Source organism: Electrophorus electricus, chromosome 1 (genome assembly GCF_013358815.1).
Source record: "Electrophorus electricus isolate fEleEle1 chromosome 1, fEleEle1.pri, whole genome shotgun sequence".
Lineage (NCBI taxonomy): Eukaryota > Metazoa > Chordata > Actinopteri > Gymnotiformes > Gymnotidae > Electrophorus > Electrophorus electricus.
In genome coordinates this window covers 31,762,568-31,782,496 of record NC_049535.1, presented here as the reverse complement: position 1 = coordinate 31,782,496, position 19,929 = coordinate 31,762,568, and the positions used below count along the sequence as shown (strand labels likewise).

The 19,929-nt window shown below is 46.7% G+C and overlaps 3 protein-coding genes across 3 annotated transcripts in view; 2 read left to right on the top strand and 1 right to left on the bottom strand.

Moving 5' to 3' along the window:
• Positions 1-226: 226 nt before the first annotated feature.
• On the bottom strand, positions 227-9,116 carry LOC113587148 (potassium voltage-gated channel subfamily A member 7). Its single transcript, XM_027025682.2, has 3 exons — positions 8,883-9,116; positions 7,340-8,071; positions 227-2,334 (listed from the first exon to the last, which is right to left on the bottom strand). The coding sequence occupies exons 2-3, from the start codon at positions 7,991-7,993 to the stop codon at positions 1,399-1,401; spliced, it is 1,590 nt and encodes a 529-aa protein (XP_026881483.2). The 5' UTR covers positions 7,994-8,071; positions 8,883-9,116; the 3' UTR covers positions 227-1,398.
• A 997-nt stretch (positions 9,117-10,113) lies between these two features.
• On the top strand, positions 10,114-14,378 carry hsd17b14 (hydroxysteroid (17-beta) dehydrogenase 14). The gene is made up of 9 exons (XM_027025683.2): positions 10,114-10,336; positions 10,429-10,467; positions 10,665-10,762; positions 10,853-10,919; positions 11,152-11,243; positions 12,481-12,585; positions 13,052-13,119; positions 13,444-13,540; positions 13,959-14,378. Exons 1-9 carry the CDS (start codon positions 10,249-10,251, stop codon positions 14,100-14,102), a joined length of 798 nt encoding a protein of 265 aa, XP_026881484.1. The 5' UTR covers positions 10,114-10,248; the 3' UTR covers positions 14,103-14,378.
• A 1,312-nt stretch (positions 14,379-15,690) lies between these two features.
• Positions 15,691-19,929, top strand: part of bcat2 (branched chain amino-acid transaminase 2, mitochondrial) — a 7,430-nt gene continuing 3,191 nt past the window's right edge. Inside the window, exons 1-6 of the mRNA XM_035533612.1 lie at positions 15,691-16,162; positions 17,190-17,264; positions 17,836-18,036; positions 18,236-18,346; positions 18,699-18,818; positions 18,931-19,094. Of these exons, the coding sequence (XP_035389505.1) occupies positions 16,145-16,162; positions 17,190-17,264; positions 17,836-18,036; positions 18,236-18,346; positions 18,699-18,818; positions 18,931-19,094 (689 nt within the window). The 5' untranslated portion in view covers positions 15,691-16,144. The remainder of the gene's footprint in view (positions 16,163-17,189; positions 17,265-17,835; positions 18,037-18,235; positions 18,347-18,698; positions 18,819-18,930; positions 19,095-19,929) is intronic.

The window sequence follows — 19,929 nt, the reverse complement described above, 5'->3', positions numbered from 1 at the left end:
CACAATATGATGATAAATATATAATATACTATATATAATATACTATATATAATATACTATATATAATATATATAATATACTATATATAATATACTATATATAATATATATAATATACTATATATAATATACTATATATAATATATATAATATACTATATATAATATATATAATAGGCACATTTTCTATAAAGTAATTATTTTTCTATAAAGTCAGACTGTCTCTCATTTATTGACAAAATAATCTTTTATTAAATATACATTTATAAGGTTCACACTGATTCTTTATCTAAATACACTTCTGATATAACGTTAGCTTAAGAAGCAAACACATACATGCATATACACACACACACACACACACACACACACACACACACACGTGCATCCTCATACATACAGCACATATGCACAAATAACATTTTTGTGAATAACGGCTCATTCATACTTATCAGATCAGCTGTCCCTTCTTCAAAAGCGGTTTAAGTGACTGTCCTTGATGTTTGCTGTCGGTGATTCTGTCCTTGATGTTTGCTGTCGGTGACTCTGTCCTGGGCGTTTGCTGTCGGTGACTCTGTCCTGGGCGTTTGCTGTCAGTGATTATCTCCTGAGCGTTTGCTGTCAGTGATTATCTCCTGAGAGTTTGCTGTCGGTGACTCTGTCCTGGGGGTTTGCTGTCAGTGATTATCTCCTGGGCGTTTGCTCTCGGTGACTCTGTCCTGGGCGCTTGCTGTCAGTGTTTATCTCCTGAGCGTTTGCTGTCTGTGACTCTGTCCTGGGCGTTTGCTGTCGGTGACTCTGTCCTGGACGTTTGCTGTCTGTGATTATCTCCTGAGCGTTTGCTGTCTGTGACTCTGTCCTGGGCGTTTGCTGTCTGTGACTCTGTCCTGGGCGTTTGCTGTTGGTGATTCTCTCCTGAGTGTTTGCTTTGTCTTTGGCATAGCAACAGTGCCAGAGCAGGTCAGCTTCTGCCCTCTACATTAAAACGTATCTATGCCACATTATTTCAGTCAGCGCTATTCAAACTGTCCACACAGATACTTACAATGATACGAGTGCTCAAATAAGTAAAAAGATAACTACTACTCAATGACATTTATAGATAGATAAATAGTTATACAAATGAATGAAAATAAAATCCCTTGATTGGGTAACAAAAGTGATATGTTTAGATCTGAAAGGCCACAGTTCAAATGGCTCTGCAGTGACTGGATGACAACTCCTCATCCTCCTCTCCCTTCCCTTCATCCTCTTCATCTTCTCCCTTCTCTTCATCCTTTTCCTCCTTTCTACCCAGATTTGGTAGAGTTTGGATAAAGCTGATTGTTATAGCGGCAGACGTATGGTCCAGTTGACCCGAGTCTCCTCTCCCCACCCCCTCTCCCCGTCTGTCTGGTTTCTTACACCTGGGTGACCAGCTGCTCCCGAAAGCAGACGTTGCCCATCCTCTGATCCCCTGCCTGTCCCGCATACAGCCCAGCCAGAAGGGCCTCATTCATGGGCACGCAGATGCCCCTGTAAACCTCCCCAGCCTCCAAGGGCTCGTAGTCGCTCAGGGACACCTCTGAGCCTTCCTCGCCCTCGATCTCGCCCTCTGCCTCACTGTCATCGTCCTTCTCCCAGAGCGTGGTGCTGACGTGCGTGTACTCCTGGCTGTCCTCGCACTCCATCTCGCGGTGGTAGAAGTAGCTGAAGTTGGACACAATGACGGGCACAGGCAGAGAGATGGTCAGCACGCCGGCAATAGCGCACATGGACCCCACCAGCTTCCCACCCACGGTCTCCGGGTACATGTCGCCGTAGCCGACTGTCGTCATGGAGACCACGGCCCACCAGAAGGCCTCGGGGATGCTGGTAAAGGCCGTGCCCTGGTTGTCAACCTCAGCGAAGTAGACGGCGCTGGAGAAGAGGATGACTCCGATAAAGAGGAAGAAGATGAGCAGGGCGAGCTCCCTCAGGCTTGCCTTCAGTGTCTGACCCAGGATCTGCAGACCCTTGGAGTGACGCGACAGCTTGAAAATCCGGAAGACCCTCACCAGACGGATGACCCTGATGATGGCCAGAGACATGCTGGGCGTGCCCCCTGGGGACTGAACGAGCTCCGTCCACAGCGTGACGAAGTAGGGGACGATGGCGAAGAAGTCGATGATGTTCATGACATCTTTGAAGAACTGCATCTTGCTGGGACAGCAGGCAAAACGCATGAGCAGCTCGAAGGAGAACCAGCAGATGCACATGGTCTCCACCATGAAGAAGGGGTCAGCGAAGGGAGACGAGGACAGAGGTGGTAGCATGGTGCCGTTGGGTGTGGCAGCGTGGGGCTGGTGCAAGTTGTGCTGGACACAACAGAGAAGGGGAGGAAGAGGAGAACGAGGAAGAGGAAAAGAGAGGATGAGAGCAAAGCACTGATTAAAATAAGATAGCAGAGGGGTTAGAAATTAAGTGGAGGTAAGACCTGGCAGAAGTGTCAGTTAGCCTGTATTTTATGTGCTCTTTTTGGTTTTAGGAGAGGAGAGGAGAAAACTATAAGACTGAGACTGAGCTTCCACAGCATGTGCTGAAAACACACCTCTCATCACCATAATAGATCAGGAGCTAGTGCCATATGCTCATACACTTCACTCTGACATTCACACCACCTCGCTCTCACACACTCACATGCACACATGCATACAAAATACGCTTCTCTCTGACATGCACACCAACGAACATAAATATACTCCTCTTAAACACTCTCATACACACATCCAAGATGGATTTCTCTTGTACACAGGGCGGGCTTGTAATCTTTACAAGGACAGGTTCATGCATTTTGTAGCTATTATTTGACAAAGCTCACCCAGTTTGTTAGTGTGAATGGGATACTAACAGAGTGCAGTCCGGCATGGCTCTGCTCTGTGCCCCTTGGACATGTCGCTAACTAACATAATGTTTCATTTTTTACACTGACAATACACAGATTTACTTATACGTTCGATCAGAATTTGCCTGTCCACTGCATGAAATGTTAAGTAAATAAAAGATCAGATGACCAAAATCATTCAAAAATGATTGTGGAAACACAAAGAAAATTTTTTAAATAAAATTAAATATTAAAATTAAATATATTAAATCTATCAGGAGAGTGTTCCACGAAGCAAGCTAACTGAATTTTGGTCCACATAAACAAAATTTGCAAACAGGTGATACAAATCTTACAGTGTAGCTTACAGTGAAAGCTATTGCATGATGTGGATGAGGGAGTGTGTAGCGTGCAGAGTGCGCAGGTCACCAGTGCCCATGTTTCCAGATAACTACTTATGCTGGCCTTACTTTTCAAGTAAATTCACTGTCACAGATTTCTAATATTCTGTGACAATATTTCGTTCTGATAAAATCAACCGTGTTTAATATTATTATTGAGTTTTTGATCTCGACTCATACAAATGTTGATGTGGACATGGTCAAAAACCAGTAGGAGATCTCTAACCAGCACCAACCAGGAAGCAGTAAAGTGAGCACAGGAACATCCCTGACAGGCAGATGAGACAGGGAGGAGACGCTGGACTGGCCTAAAGACAACACAGCACACACAGGGAGGAGACGCTGGACTGGCCTAAAGACAACACAGCACACACAGGGAGGAGACGCGGGACTGGCCTAAAGACAACACAGCACACACAGGGAGGAGACGCAGGACTGGCCTAAAGACAACACGGCACACACAGGGAGGAGACGGAGGACTGGCCTAAAGACAACACAGCACACACAGGGAGGAGACGCTGGACTGTCTTAAAGACAACACAGCACACACAGGGAGGAGACGTTGGACTGGCCTAAAGACAACATGGCACACACAGGGAGGAGACGCTGGACTGGCCTAAAGACAACACGGCACACACAGGGAGGAGACGCAGGACTGGCCTAAAGACAACACAGCACACACAGGGAGGAGACGCTGGACTGGCCTAAAGACAACACGGCACACACAGGGAGGAGACGCAGGACTGGCCTAAAGACAACACAGCACACACAGGGAGGAGACGCTGGACTGGCCTAAAGACAACACGGCACACACAGGGAGGAGACGCTGGACTGGCCTAAAGACAACACGGCACACACAGGGAGGAGACGCTGGACTGGCCTAAAGACAACACGGCACACACAGGGAGGAGACGCTGGACTGGCCTAAAGACAACACGGCACACACAGGGAGGAGACGCAGGACTGGCCTAAAGACAACACGGCACACACAGGGAGGAGACGCTGGACTGGCCTAAAGACAACACGGCACACACAGGGAGGAGACGCTGGACTGTCTTAAAGACAACACGGCACACACAGGGAGGAGACGCTGGACTGTCTTAAAGACAACACGGCACACACAGGGAGGAGACGCAGGACTGGCCTAAAGACAACACGGCACACACAGGGAGGAGACGCTGGACTGGCCTAAAGACAACACGGCACACACAGGGAGGAGACGCTGGACTGGCCTAAAGACAACACGGCACACACAGGGAGGAGACGCTGGACTGGCCTAAAGACAACACGGCACACACAGGGAGGAGACGCTGGACTGGCCTAAAGACAACACGGCACACACAGGGAGGAGACGCAGGACTGGCCTAAAGACAACACGGCACACACAGGGAGGAGACGCTGGACTGGCCTAAAGACAACACGGCACACACAGGGAGGAGACGCTGGACTGTCTTAAAGACAACACGGCACACACAGGGAGGAGACGCTGGACTGTCTTAAAGACAACACGGCACACACAGGGAGGAGACGCAGGACTGGCCTAAAGACAACACGGCACACACAGGGAGGAGACGCTGGACTGTCTTAAAGACAACACGGCACACACAGGGAGGAGACGCTGGACTGTCTTAAAGACAACACGGCACACACAGGGAGGAGACGCTGGACTGGCCTAAAGACAACACGGCACACACAGGGAGGAGATGCTGGACTGGCCTAAAGACAACACGGCACACACAGGGAGGAGACGCTGGACTGGCCTAAAGACAACACGGCACACACAGGGAGGAGACGCTGGACTGGCCTAAAGACAACACGGCACACACAGGGAGGAGACGCAGGACTGGCCTAAAGACAACACGGCACACACAGGGAGGAGACGCTGGACTGGCCTAAAGACAACACGGCACACACAGGGAGGAGACGCTGGACTGTCTTAAAGACAACACGGCACACACAGGGAGGAGACGCTGGACTGTCTTAAAGACAACACGGCACACACAGGGAGGAGACGTTGGACTGGCCTAAAGACAACACGGCACACACAGGGAGGAGACGCTGGACTGGCCTAAAGACAACACGGCACACACAGGGAGGAGACGCTGGACTGGCCTAAAGACAACACGGCACACACAGGGAGGAGACGCTGGACTGGCCTAAAGACAACACGGCACACACAGGGAGGAAACGCAGGACTGGCCTAAAGACAACACGGCACACACAGGGAGGAGACGCTGGACTGGCCTAAAGACAACACGGCACACACAGGGAGGAGACGCTGGACTGTCTTAAAGACAACACGGCACACACAGGGAGGAGACGCTGGACTGTCTTAAAGACAACACGGCACACACAGGGAGGAGACGCAGGACTGGTCTAAAGACAACACGGCACACACAGGGAGGAGACGCTGGACTGGCCTAAAGACAACACGGCACACACAGGGAGGAGACGCTGGACTGGCCTAAAGACAACACGGCACACACAGGGAGGCAGCTGTGGTCACAAGCTGTTTCTGCTTCTGCTCCACTCTTTAACAGTTTCTCTTCTTGTAAATTTCCAACTGGATCATGATAATCTCAAAAGGAATCTAATTGTGGCTTTAGAAATAAATCCCCTGTCTTTGCAAAATCCTAATCTGTGACTAAAATCTCTGTGACTAATGGCACATTATATTTAGATGTGAGAGGATGACAGACTTTAGTCATTTAAAAGCCCTATCAGAGTCTTTTCAAATTCTTGCATATTGTTAGCATTATGTAAGCACCCCAGATTCAGAGGCTATAGTATTTTATATCCATGCAAACTTTTGTGGCACTACATCACAAACACCACTCGGCGCAGTAAAGCTCCTACTCAACCCCAAATTATTTGTATCGCTTTGCACTACTTTGCCGGTGCCGCACCTCTGTAAAGTGTTGGGCATTACACTCTCATTCTTTAGAACACACAGAAGAAAGAGGAGGAGAGGCGAGATAGTGAACGCCTAACTAAATAAAGGAGTGTATTAGGCTGCATTTAAGTATTATTTTCCAATAACAATTTTAAAATGCATTCAGTGTTATAAATAATGCATTTACGCATTTAATTTTCTGCCAGGCTGTCTCTGGTTTTATACCCGTATACTAATTAATTACTACGTAATATACTAGTTTACTAGTTTCCTTTCCTCGTAATAATTTCTTTATATTCATACAGACTTACAGTAATTCCTGTTCAGCGGGAAGATGAAAAAATGCTACACAGATTTGTTCACATACACACATTTACACACACGCATTCATATGCTGACCATACTGAGAAAAAAACCACAGCAACTGTAGTGCTTCCTCTCACGATGTGTGTGCGCGCGTGCATCAGTGCACAGGCACCTCACTGTAGCCTCACAATTTTTCCGTGCCTGTTTAAGCCTGTGAGTCAGTGTGTTTGTGCTCAGCAGCTACTCTACTCTCTCTGTGGATGTTCTCTGAGGGTTGTCCTCCTTTTAAATATAGTACCTCAGAGCCCTAAGAGGTAACATGAGAATACATGAGCTCGTCAGTCATCCCCTCTCTCTCTCTCTCTCTCTCTCCCTCTCTCTCTCTCTCTTTATTTCGCTCCTCATCCGTATCTGTCCCGTTTGCCCAGAAAGACAGGTGGAGTTTGGGGACTAGCAACTGGTGAGCAAGAAGTTGGCTCGCTCCTAGGAAACTAATCTGATACAGCATAACCCAAACTCATCACAATCCTCTCTCCCTTAAATCTCTTCTGTCTCCTGCTCCTTTGCGCTTTGCTACCCCCCTCCCTCTCTCTCTCCCTCTCTATCTCTCTCTTGCTCTCTCTCTCTCCCTCTCTCTCTTTCTCTCTTTCTCTCTCTCCCTTTCTCTCTCTCTCCCTCTCTCCCTCTCTCTCTCACTTCAGTAGCATCTCAGTAGCATCTCAATATTAGAGCCAGGTGTGTTAGATTATACTCGGTACTAAACTCTGCAGGAAGTGGACTTGTGTACCCCTGTTCTCCTGCTTCAGTTCACTGCTTCTCTTATATGAGTTGTGTCCACCTGTACGCACACCATCTCTCTGTCTCTCTTTCGCTCTCTCGCTCTCTCCGACCTCGCTCACCTCTTTCTCTGTCCTGAACTCAGGCAGGGTCTCCAGGCAGAAGATGACGATGGAGACCACGATGACCATGACACTGACGATGGCAATGATGCGGGCGCCGCTGGACGAATCCGGGTGCTCGAACAACATCCACAGCTTCCTCTGCAGAGGGCGCTCGGGCAGCAGCTTGACCTCCTCCTTCGGGAAGCCCTCGTCCTCCTTGAAACGAGTCATGATGTCGTCCCCCAGCTCATAGAACCGCAGCTCATCCATGAAGATGTCCAGCGGGACATTGGCAGGCCGGCGCAGCCGTCCGCCCGACTGGTAGAAGTAGAGAATGGCGTCGAAGCAGAACCGGTTCCGGTCCAGGAAGAGCTCGTTGCGCAGTGGGTCGAAGTAGCGGAGGCGCCGCCGTGGGTCACCCAGGAGCGAGTCCGGGAACTGGGCCAGCGTGCGCAGCTGCGTTTCGTAGCGCATGCCCGACACATTGATGGCCAGCCGCTCGCTCAGCGCCCATCCCCCGCTACGCCGGCCTTCCCATGGCTCCTTCTCGCCCTTCTCCGCCTGGTTGCGACGCTCCTTGCTACTCTTGTTGCTCTCCGGGCGCTCCCTGACCTCCTCACCACTGCAGTGCTTCCTCTCCCCTGTGCCGCCGCCCTTCCGGTGGCTGTCCATTCCTCCCGCTCACGGTGCTCCACTGCTGAGGTCCACTCAGGACACGTCTCCCTGTTGTAGAGAGGGGGACACGTCTCCCTGTCATGGAGGGCAGAAATGGAATAGTGTCATATGAGTGTGGCATATGCAGGGCGGGGGGGGTTGGCTAATGCCTCAGTCACGACTGCCTCAATACTACATTTGGGTTTATGAAGTACAAACATGGGAGCTAGACACAGAGCTCTTCAAGGGTTGATGGTCTTCAATAAAATGTTTCTGATATCTTGCGAAAAGTGGCCTGCAAAAAGTTTCTGTAATTGCCACTTATATATTATACAAGATAATTTTATAACGATTGTCCTCCTGGCTTTTACAGTTAGGATTTAATTTTCTTGTAGTCAATTGCATTTAGGAATTCATTTTAGAGAATCATTCAGTCTATTTATTATTTATTAGTGAAAAAACACTATAAATGAAAAATATTATTTAAATAAATATTATAAATGAAGGTAATACTATACCCTGTAAAATATATACAATTTTGTGCCAATACGAGGTCCATATTTCAAGAAATCTGTTTTCACTCGGCACTCAAAAAATGAACTTTTCTATGAAAAAAGCCAAAACCAAAAGATGAAATAGAAAGCCCTTTATCAAAATCTGATAACCACCAAACTGTTTTCTGTATGTTGCAAATCCAGCATTTCAGTCATTCACAACCTATGAAACAGTTACTACACAGACCATTAAAGTCTGCTTTTTATACAGTGGTTGACTTTTTGTCCTAATGATTCTCCGTAGTGATAATAAGTCTTGTCTTAGACTAGACTTAATCTGCCTGAAGACAAACAAGACCAAAAGACCATATACACAGACAGGAAATCTTCCCAGATAAAAGGGGCAGACTCACAGTGAGCTGAACGTAGCGTACAGTAAAGCTGGGAGACTGTGTGCCCCCTTCTTCCTGAAGAGCTTCTCCAGGTGTCTCAACACTAACCCCAAGTCACTCACCTACTGTAAGTTTACCGTAAAACGATTGCTTTTTAAACTAGACTAATTCATTCATAGACAGCCACTGTTTCTCAACCACCTCTCCAACACACACCACGCGCCGTGTCTGCTGTTCGCTGCACCTCGCTGTCCATCTGCACTCCTCCTGATAGATCCCCCATGCATGCCTCCAGTAGGGGGCTACTGCTCCCCTTGCTGAGGGTGGCGGGAAACTTGAGGCTGTTTGCAGGTGACTGTCTCCTGTCTCTCATGCCCTGCGCTGCATCTCGCACCCACAGCAGTGCTGGGGAATGCTGTCATGCTGAAATTCAATACATGCTCCATCACACACACACACCCCCTCACCCCACACACACCCCCACTGGCAGGCTATTACTGGACACTGGGTCTTTAAGGGATGCTCAACAGGCAAGCAGACAGACAGACCCGACAGAACTTTATTATAGACCGAGACAGCTTTATTTCCAGAGGCAAATTGCGGAAATCATACACCCGTATATTTTAGAAGTGTATTAACAGCCTTATTTATAAATTGTATTTATAGTTATTGTAAAATTGTTCTGTCGCTTAAAACATGCCCTATTTTAGAAACATTCAGCATAAAAAGTACTGTAGGGTCCACCTATTTTAGTTTGTTGTCCAAAAAAGGTAAAAACCTGTTGTGTAGTGTAATGCACAAACCTTTCCTCACAAGTTTAAAGATTTCCATTCACTGCGCCCTCTCATCATCACAGAGAGTGATGTGAGGAAAGTGTTTAAAAGAGTGAATACCAGGAAGGCAGCGGGACCAGACTGTATCTGCAGTCTCAAAGCCTGCGCAGACCTGCTAGCCCCGGTATTCACTGACATCTTTAACCTCTCCCTGACGCTTGGTATCATCTCATCCTGCTTCAAACGGTCCACTATCGTCCCTGTAACAAAGAAACCTTGACCTTCCGGCCTCAACGAGCAACGTGAAGGAAAATATGCAATATGGGGCCTATTTAGGACATTATAGTAACACCCAAAGAAAATGATCTCTTTTTACGGTTAGCGCCGTTTGCAGATCATGTGACAGCGGCCCGATTTTACGCAGCGTCCACGACCACTGACGTTTTGACCACTTTGGCTTTCCATACTGCCGCGGCGCTTGGCCTCGTCTCCCGTGACAGGGCACGCGACGGTGAAAAACGTCCGCGTGCCTTTGCGGAAGGAGGTTCGCGCGCCGAGAGTCTTTAAGACGCGTGCGAGCGGCGGATTCGGTGCCATCTGGGTTGCAGGCGAGCATGGCCAGCGCGCGGCGCTACGCCGACAAGGTCGCCGTGGTGACCGGGGGCTCTAAGGGGATCGGGAGAGGCGTCGTCGAAGTATTCGGTAAGGTCGCGCGCGCTCCGGCGGAGAGAGACACACCGCCGGGAGACGCGTGTTGAGTGTTACTCAGGTTCTGTTTCTGTTCGCCTTTGCAGTGGAGAACGGGGCGAAGGTTGTTTTCTGCGCCAGAGGACGTAAGTGGTCTTGTTTGAAAGCGCCTGTGTCGTGTTTATGTAGGCCTTCGTGTTTATTTGCGTGTTCTTTGTAGACGTGATTGCTGAAGTGCTGAGGGATGATGATCAGAATGATACACCTTATGCCAGTTGAGTATGGCTCATATGCACCTATGTGTTTGATTTATGTTATGTTCTTATGTTCTTCCCTTCATAAGAAGAGGCAGGTAAAGCTCTGGAGACCAGGCTCAACACAGCAGTGCCAGGCTCATGTCTGTTTGTGCCGTGCGACATCTCCAAAGAAGATGACCTCAAGGTTTGATTTCACGCACGCTCCTGGTGCCATAAGGTCACTATTCACTGCATACTTTTACCTTGAACAAACGTCTCTGTTTTCATTTCTTAGAGACTGATGACAGTGACCGTCGAGCACTTTGGACAGATCGACTGTTTGGTCAATAATGCCGGGTGGCGTAAGTGGTCTTCTCTCTGCTTCCGTGTTTTGATTGGCCAGCATTTAGGTTCTTCTTGTGATAACTAACTGAAAGAGATTGTTTTGTAAAGCTCAGTTGGGATAAAACTTAACGTCATTCCAAGAAATATTCATGTGAAATTCTAGAGCTGCTGCAGATGCTTTTACAGACGCTGTCTCAGTATTGACGGCAGTGAGAGCCAATCAAGTAAAAGCTGTCTCCTGTCTCACAGATCCCCCTCACAAAACCACGGATGAGACCAGTGCAGAGGAGTTTAAGGACTTGCTCAATCTAAACTTGATTAGCTACTTTCTTGCATCGAAGGTGAGAGCTCCTGTCCGGTCTGTCCTGTCTGTCCCGTCTGTCCTGCACTGCTGTGTTCTCCTATTTTTACTTCTATGTTGTGTACTCATAAAATACCTTTTCTTTAATCAAGCTGTTTTGATCAATTGTAGAAAGTCTCTGTTCATAGATAATTTTCTCAAATTTAGAATTAAATTTATCTAGAAGAACTCTGACAGTATTGCAGTATGTGCCCTCAGGTGAAGTGCTCGTCTATGCTGTGACGAAACAGATCAGACAGAATAATAAGTTGGTATTGTCTTTAAAATCACCAGGTATAACAGAACAGACAGATTCAGTGGAGTACCTTTCAGTACAGTACAAAGATATTCAAAAACCAGAGATCACCAAATATGAGGTGCTTGCACTGGATCTTTTAGAGAAGCATCTGGCTGGAGTCCTGATGCTGCCACAGTCATCTGTGGCCGAGAGTCCAAGAGAGTAAAACTGGCTCTGTGGGAGTGGTGGCATTACTCCGTGTCCCCTGTCAATCACAGGCACACACTAGCCAATCACGGACGTCTGCGTGCTTGTGCTTGCTGACGAGCGCAGTCAGCGATTTCCTCTGTTCCTTTAACTGCCGTGCGGTGCTTCACATGACTTGGAGGAAGCACATGATCGGCATAACCTCCAAGATTGGTAGATATCATATGACCGGATGAGAATGAGCTAGTTGGTATTGGTTTGACGACTAAAGTTGGGATAAAATGCAGACAGCATAACAAACACAAATACAGCATTAGCTAATGTGTGTTCTGGCTGCTGGGCCAGAGAGCTGCATAAGCAGATTTTACTAGTAACTTATTCTGCACAGAGGCTTTTGTAGTAAAGGCAGAAGTCACTGATCACACTTGGCTAGTCGGGCAGCGTGTGTAACAGCGTGCATGACAGCAGGTGCTTGCAGCCTGTGCACTTTACACGTTCCACGCATCACCTGCTCATGCACACCTCATCGGGGTCACACCGGACTTCCCGTCACACCAGAGAAGTTCCTCTGATCATGGGCACACACAGTACCATCTCACTTCTGACCCCAAATGTAATGCAGTGGGCATCCCAGGCCTCAGATCTGAGTCTTGCATGTGACGTGTGCTCTGACCACACCAAAGAGGCAGTTCACTCCCACGGTGGCCAGAACGCACATCTACCTCCAGAGTGACGGTCTCCCTCACGGCTAGAAAATATCTCAAGTGTCTCCTCTTATCATCTTTCTGGTCAGTTTGCTCTTCCTTACCTGCGAAAAACACAAGGCAACATCATCAACGTCTCCAGCCTGGTTGCATCCATCGGACAAAAGCACGCAGCCCCTTACGTGGCCACTAAGGTGAGAGTGTGGGGTGCGGCTCCTCAGCACAGCACTTATCCTCAGAAGCACTAAGGTGAGTGTGTGGGGTTCCTCAGAACCAGGTTTGTGGATCTTGACCGTATGTGTATTTCCTCCGGGAAGGTGAAATGCACACACCTGGATGGGGATTTGCCAATTCCAATACACAACAATTAGTGCAGCTTTTATAATTCCAACAGAATTATAGAAATCTAACTGATATTAGCTGATGAGTGGTGATGGCTGACAGGATTGCCTGGTAATTGAAACAGATCATTTGAGTCCAACAGAAACCATTAGCAATAATTTCATGTTTGAAGATTCAGACTTTTTTTTAAACTGGAGCCAGTTGTAATTCCCCTATGAATGGGGTTCTTAGGGGTAACGCTGATAACCAGTGTATTAGAGAAAGCACGCAAATAACGCCCGATAATGAATAAGTGCCATACTGGTTTTTGTCCACTAGGGGGCAATTATTGCCATGACCAAAGCGATGGCTGTTGATGAAAGTCGCTATCATGTACGGGTGAACTGGTCAGTTCTGTTTACTGTTTCATTAGCTTTTATTCTTTTATATACAAATATATTTATATTTACAATATCATTTATATTAATACGTTATACACTTGCAGAAAAGGTTTTACTTTTTAGTCATTGGACTGTAAGATTGTACATCTTTAGTAGTAATAATTACACCCATTTGGCAGGTTCTGTGCTCAGGCAATGAAAATAATCCTAAGACTACACACTGAAATCATGTCTAACACTTTTACTGTGACAGTCACCCTTGGAATTCTTAACAGATCTTCAGCAAGTTTTCTTGTGAGGCACTGATCCGTCTCCATGTCCATCTTCCAGCATCTCCCCTGGCAACGTGATGACGCCTCTGTGGGAGGAGTTAGCTGGCCAATCAGCTGACGCTGCTGCAGCCATCAAAGATGGAGAGAACGCTCAGGTAGAAAGGCAAATTAACAAGGGAAGAATATCTGCTGTCTGACCATCATTCATTCCTGCTGGGCTGTTAGCCCAGACCCCCTCCAGCCTCTCATCCACAAGCCCAAATGCTAGGCTGGAAGGCTCCAGAAAGTTCTAACCTGTCCACTCTGGTTCTTTTTTCTCTTTCCCTTTCTAAAACCAACTTCTGACATTAGCATACTGCTGTTTGTTGCGAACCCACTGTTCCGATTTCATTTGCGGGGTAACACGATCCCGTGATGGTGTAGACATGACGGCTCATGAAGGCCTTCCCAACAGCTTATTAACTGTATAAGACCCATGGTGCAGCAGACACATTCCTAAGCTGTGGAGCGCCATGGCATCCTGGCACCATGTTTGTGAAGCACTAACACGTCCCCCCCGGTCCTCCCCGACAGTTGCTGGGTCGCATGGGGACAGAGGAGGAGAGCGGCCTGGCTGCTCTTTTCCTGGCTGCCGACGCCACCTTCTGTACAGGCATCGACTTGTTTCTCAGTGGAGGGGCGGAGCTGAACTATGGCTTCAAGAGTCAGGTGCCTTAAACATCCCGACCCACGGTTTACTGCAGTCCGTGTGCTCCACATGGCGGGTTACTGATTTCTGTGTCTTTCTTAAGGCTTGCCAGGGAACTTGCGTTTGAAAGTAATTTTATAACAACAGTTATAAACAGAAACTGTTTTAATTCGAGATTTTAGATGCTTTTTACATTCACTATATTCATTTTATTATATATTTCTAAACAAATGATTAATTCATTAATGCATCCTGAATGATTCAATGACTTTTTTTTATTAATAAAATATTTTACATATTCCTGATTTTAATCAAAGTGTTGGTTTATAATTTATCATGTCAGAATAAAGTACGGTAATAATTCTGGAAGATGAATAGAAGAGTTTCATTCAGTCAGAGGGCATTTATGTGAAAATCTGCACATTAAGTGAGCAGTTACATGACATGTCTGCACCTTGTGTGTTTTGTCAATAAGGAGTTCAAATTCTTATCACTTTTGTCTGACAATCATTTTTGAACAACAAAACTTTAATGCAGCTGGAATACAGTCACATACTGATAGAAGATGCTTGCTTTTGTCTTTACTATGTTTATAGAATAGCTTAAAGATGTAATGTCTCTAGGATAAAATCACCTTAATATAAATTTCCATCACATCTCCTAATTTTTAGCAGAGGCAGAATACTCAAGACAAGCTTTTAATTTTAAATGTCTGGGGTTCAAAGAGGCAGTCGTGTAGGTCACAAGGCTTCATTCCATAACTAACGACCTGTATTGACCTGTAGTTTGGCTGTTTTCCACACACACATTTCAAGTTTAGGTGGACAAGAAGGCAGAGACAGATGTACATTGAAATGCTTGTGTGAGGCTGAGGTGCTCTACATCTGTGCAAGTTGCAAGTACAAATATAAGGTGGAAAAAGAGAACAGCAGCAACAGTCTCGAAACTGACATGTGCGCGATGTTCCCAAACGCCCTTGTTGGGTAGCCAGTAAGAAGCTCCTAACAGCACACCATCAAAGTACGTCATGCTGTTTGTGTTTCAGCATAAACACGTTGGACGTGGTGAACGCGCACGCACACTGTCTGTCAGAAATGTAGACGCTACACTGATTTGTTCCCTAGGTTAAAAAACATTAGAACACTTCTGTTTTTAATAGCCAGCTGGTAGATGTGTTTCTGAGGGAGGCTATTGTATCTAATTAGGGACCTATTTCATACCTAAAAGCTTGCAGGAACTGCTATTTCTACTTTTTAAAAAGGGCTTAAAAAAAAGGATTCAAGTTTATTCAAAGACTCAGTCAGTAAGAGAGAGGGGGACCCCCCCCCCCCCCCCTTCTCTCAGCCCACCTTTACACTGTTCGCAAAAGGAAAAGTAGCTTCTCCCTACCGTTTATTTTTACAGGCATTTTGTGACAGTGATATATTACATGTGTCATTCGAGTTGCGTCAAATCTGCGTAAATGTAGCGCACCCTAGATGCAGGAACGAAGAGCCAACGCTAACTTACTATCCAATCATCTCAAAATACTGACTCAACGCCCCTAATTTTGGCCAATCGAGGCCGTGTTGAGTGTTAAAACGAGCGACCTTGCTTAACCCGGCTTTTATTAGATTAGACGCCAAATCTTTCATACAGTGACACATACTAATTACTACAATTGCTGCTATTTATGATACTATATGAAGCAATATTTTTCCTAAATAACATGTTGTAAATAGGATATTGTAGTGATTACTCTTCCTAACATATGTTAATGTATGTCTGTGATATCACAATATTATACATTTCTGAAATGTAAAATAATTTTCTTTCTATTCTGTTCATTCCAAAAGAAACCATTTTGTTTTTAGTGTACTTCGTTCGGGACAGGTTTGCAAGTGGTGTATATATTGTATAACTATTGTACAACGTTACGAACCTGACATACGGCTTGTATATAAGGTACACAAACGGACATGTGAATAAAAACAGAGTCAACGTCGTCACGACCAGTCCGGAACGTTTAGAGACAACCTTTTAGAGAATTTGCTTCTACCCGGACTAGTTTTCCATTCATAACGCAGCGGCAATGGCAGCGCTAAGGACGGTGAGTTCAAAGATCTTTGTATCTCCTGTACTAAGGTTTAAAACATCCTCGTCAATGATTAATAGGTGTGTTTAATTATTCCTGTCTCTTTAGGTAACTGTGTGATTCGGGGATGCTTAAACCTCGATACACAGTTCAGAGACAACTTGATCGGTGGTTACATTTCTTCTTTACTAGCAAGCAATTACAATCTGCTTAAATCAGATTAGTGGTTAAAAGCAGAACCGGTGAATTAGCATTTTTATGTGTCTTAGTAATTTAATTAGTTTTTTGGGTGTTTTTTTTTTTTTTTTGCTTTATTTTATCACCAAACAATGCTCTAAATTTAGATCTTTAACTGGCGTTAGATAACATAAATCAAGCCCTGAGTGATGCCATGGTAGCTAGGGTACAAACCTCCGCAGTAAATGGCTTGGGCTGGTTTGCCAGACAGCGTGACGGAGCGTTTTCCTTTTACGTGTCTAGCGAGATGCAACGTGGTCACTTTTAAATGCCGAGTGGTTAGCGAGTTTCCACCAGGCACGAGCGTCCCCTATGTGCAGGCCTTTGCCACTGAAAACTGTTTGTAATAAGTTATATTGTAGTTTTTTAATAGCTGCATAACTAACACATCAATAAACGCACCCGGACTTGTTTACATGTGACGTTATTTTGCTGTTAACTAACGACCTGTATTGACCTGTAGTGTGGCTGTTTACCACACACACATTTCAAGTTTAGGTGGACGGGAGGGCAGAGACAGATGTACATTGAAATGTGCATCTACATCTGTGCAAGTTGCAAGTACAAATAAAAGGTGGAAAAAGAGAACAGCAGCAATAGTCTCGAAACTGACATGTGCGCGATGTTCCCAAACGCCCTTGTTGGGTAGCCAGTAAGAAGCTCTTAACAGCACACCATCAAAGTACGTCATGCTGTTTGTGTTTCAGCATAAACACGTTGGACGTGGTGAGCGCGCGCACTGTCTGTCTGTCTCTTTATTCTGGTTTTATTTTAACCCGCATTCTCCTTTTCCCTTTGTCTTAAGGCATTATACAGACGCTTCCGTCAGCCTCTCCCTGTGTCGCTGGCCGCATGGCGCTTCGCCAGCTCATCCTTCAAGGTAGTCACCGATCCAGAAGAACAGACTTGGAGCAGGAGCCCGTGGCAACAGCCCGGTTTTAAGACTGCGTGACTGGGCTTGCGCAGTCTTCTTAGCACAGCTCAGTACCAGCACAGTCAGGTGTCATGGACCGGTAGAATGTGGGTTAACCAGTCAGGAAATTATTCCACTCACAGCTTTTCACAGTTGGGGGTTTATTTGGAGAGTGGCACGCATATCTCCATTTACATGAAGTGTGAAGTAATGACTTTTATGACCTTGTGGACTCTGACCTCTCTCTCTCTCTCTCTCTGTGCTTTTGTTCTTTCGCACTGTCCTTTATTTCTCCGGGTCAGCAGCAACCCTGCTTCCTCCTAACTGCTTAATTTCGTTCAATTTTTTTAGTAAAACCGCATGAGTGAATCCAGAATTTGTTTTTTATCAAATGCATGTGCAATCAGTGATCGTGAATAAAAACCTCTGTGTCCTTCCGCACATTCGCTTCACACTCCCACCTCCCTCTCTGTCGACTGTCTCTCCTGCTTCTCCTCTCTCTCTCCCCCCACCCCACACCCCCGAATGTCTCTGTCAGGCTGCAGATATCAGCGTGGAGAAGAACCCTGTGCTGAAGCCCAAACCGGACCCTTCCACCTTGGTGTTCGGGAAGCAGTTCTCAGACCACATGCTGACCATCTACTGGACCGGGAAGGGAAGGTGGGAGAGGCCTCAGATTAAGCCGTTCCAAAACCTGTCCCTCCACCCTGCGTCTTCTGCGCTCCACTACTCTGTAGAGGTGAGATGTGTTCAAGTATGTCCATCTTCATCTGGTCCCTGTAATCGCCGTGCGAGAGACGTACTGTGAACGTCTCCGGCTGAATCTTGGACTGTGCAGTGGGGGGGTGCCTTTAACGACGCTGTCTGTTCCTTGTTTCCCTGTCATTACTTCACTGCGTTGCTGGCTTTCTGCGTCCATCTACGTGGGCATTGTCCAGCTTTTCGAAGGGATGAAGGCGTTCCGTGGAGTGGACGATCGCGTCCGGCTGTTCAGACCTATGCTGAATATGGAGCGCATGTATCGCAGCGCTGAACGGTGTTGCCTTCCAGTGAGTCCAATTCTACACACACACACACACACACACACACGTACACGTACACACAGAGACATGCGTGCACATATAGCAATGGAGGCTCTGGTCACTAAGGAAGGTTACATGGGTGCTCTGGCTGCTATGATAGAGAGCTGGCACTTTGGTCCAGTGGTTAGAGCTCATGTTTGCCTCCTGTCAGCCCTAAGTTCGAGTCCCGCGTATGGTGGGTGCCTTCAGCCTTCGTCACACACAAACACATGTGTGTGTGTGTGTGTGTGTGTATACACACACCCTCATTTTGCCTGGGGGAGAGTGTCAGTGCCCGAGTAATATAATCTACAATATATGTATATATATATTTTTTTAGTTGTTTGATCAGAAGGAGCTGCTGAAGTGTATTGAGAAGCTGATTGAAGTAGACCAGGAGTGGGTTCCATACTCCAGCAGCGCTAGCCTCTACATCAGACCCACCTTCATCGGGGTCGAGGTACGCTTACCATCCTTTAAAGTTTCCTTAGCCCTGTCCGAGCAGCCCTGAGGCATTTCTCCCGGTAAGAGAGCACACGCTGTTGGTGACCTCTCCTCTCTGCTCACTCCAGCCCTCACTGGGCGTGTCTCGATCAGACCACGCCCTGCTGTTCGTCATTGTGGGGCCGGTGGGGCCCTATTTTGCTACAGGGGCCTTCAACCCCGTGGCCTTGCTGGCGGACCCACGCTTCGTCCGAGCCTGCAGAGGTGGCGTAGGAGCCTACAAGATGGGGGGGTGAGTAGCTGACACACACACACGTCAAAAACCTGTTCCTCCACGCCTACTGTCCCTTAACTGCTTAAATATATGCATAGGAGGCTCTCTGGTTGCACAATATGTCATTATTACAATGTTGACACAATACTGATACAATTGTTGCAGAAGCCTCCAGTGTGCAAATGAGTCTTCTAGCAAATCTCTATATAGTGTGCTGTGAGCATTCAGACCAATCCCAGATGTGCCAGGAAGTGACGTCCAGCATTTACATGTCTGCTTTTACCATTTTGCTAGGCAAGTCACAATGTGTAGCGATATAATGGCAGTAGGATATTCTTGTCCATATCATGTAGCTCTAGATGTGGACTCAATCGACCCAAAAGCACTAACCATATTTTGCTTCGTTTATGGGTGTGTTTCTTTGACAAGGCAGTGTTGTGTAATAAAACATAGATGACATTGAGCATTAACCACACACACTCAGCCACCCTTATCTACCAGCCTTGTTTAAATGGGTGCGGGTGGCGTATCTCTGCCCACTACCCAAAGAATGAACACAAAAACCAAACACCCCAACCTAAGAGAGAGAGACACTTGCTACTAACCCCTAGTTCTCTTACTGTTTGTTGTAACGAGCTGGTGGGTGGTGTGAGCTACAGCAGAGTAAACACAGTGTGTGCTACCTGGCTACACTCCACCCATTCATCCCACTCCAACCCATTCATGAGCTGCCCCCACTGAACTTCATTCTGGGGTGTTTCATCATTTACATTTATGGAATTTAGCTGAAGCTTTTATCCAAAGCGACTTACAATTATGACTGAGTACAACTTGAGCAATTGAGGGTTAAGGG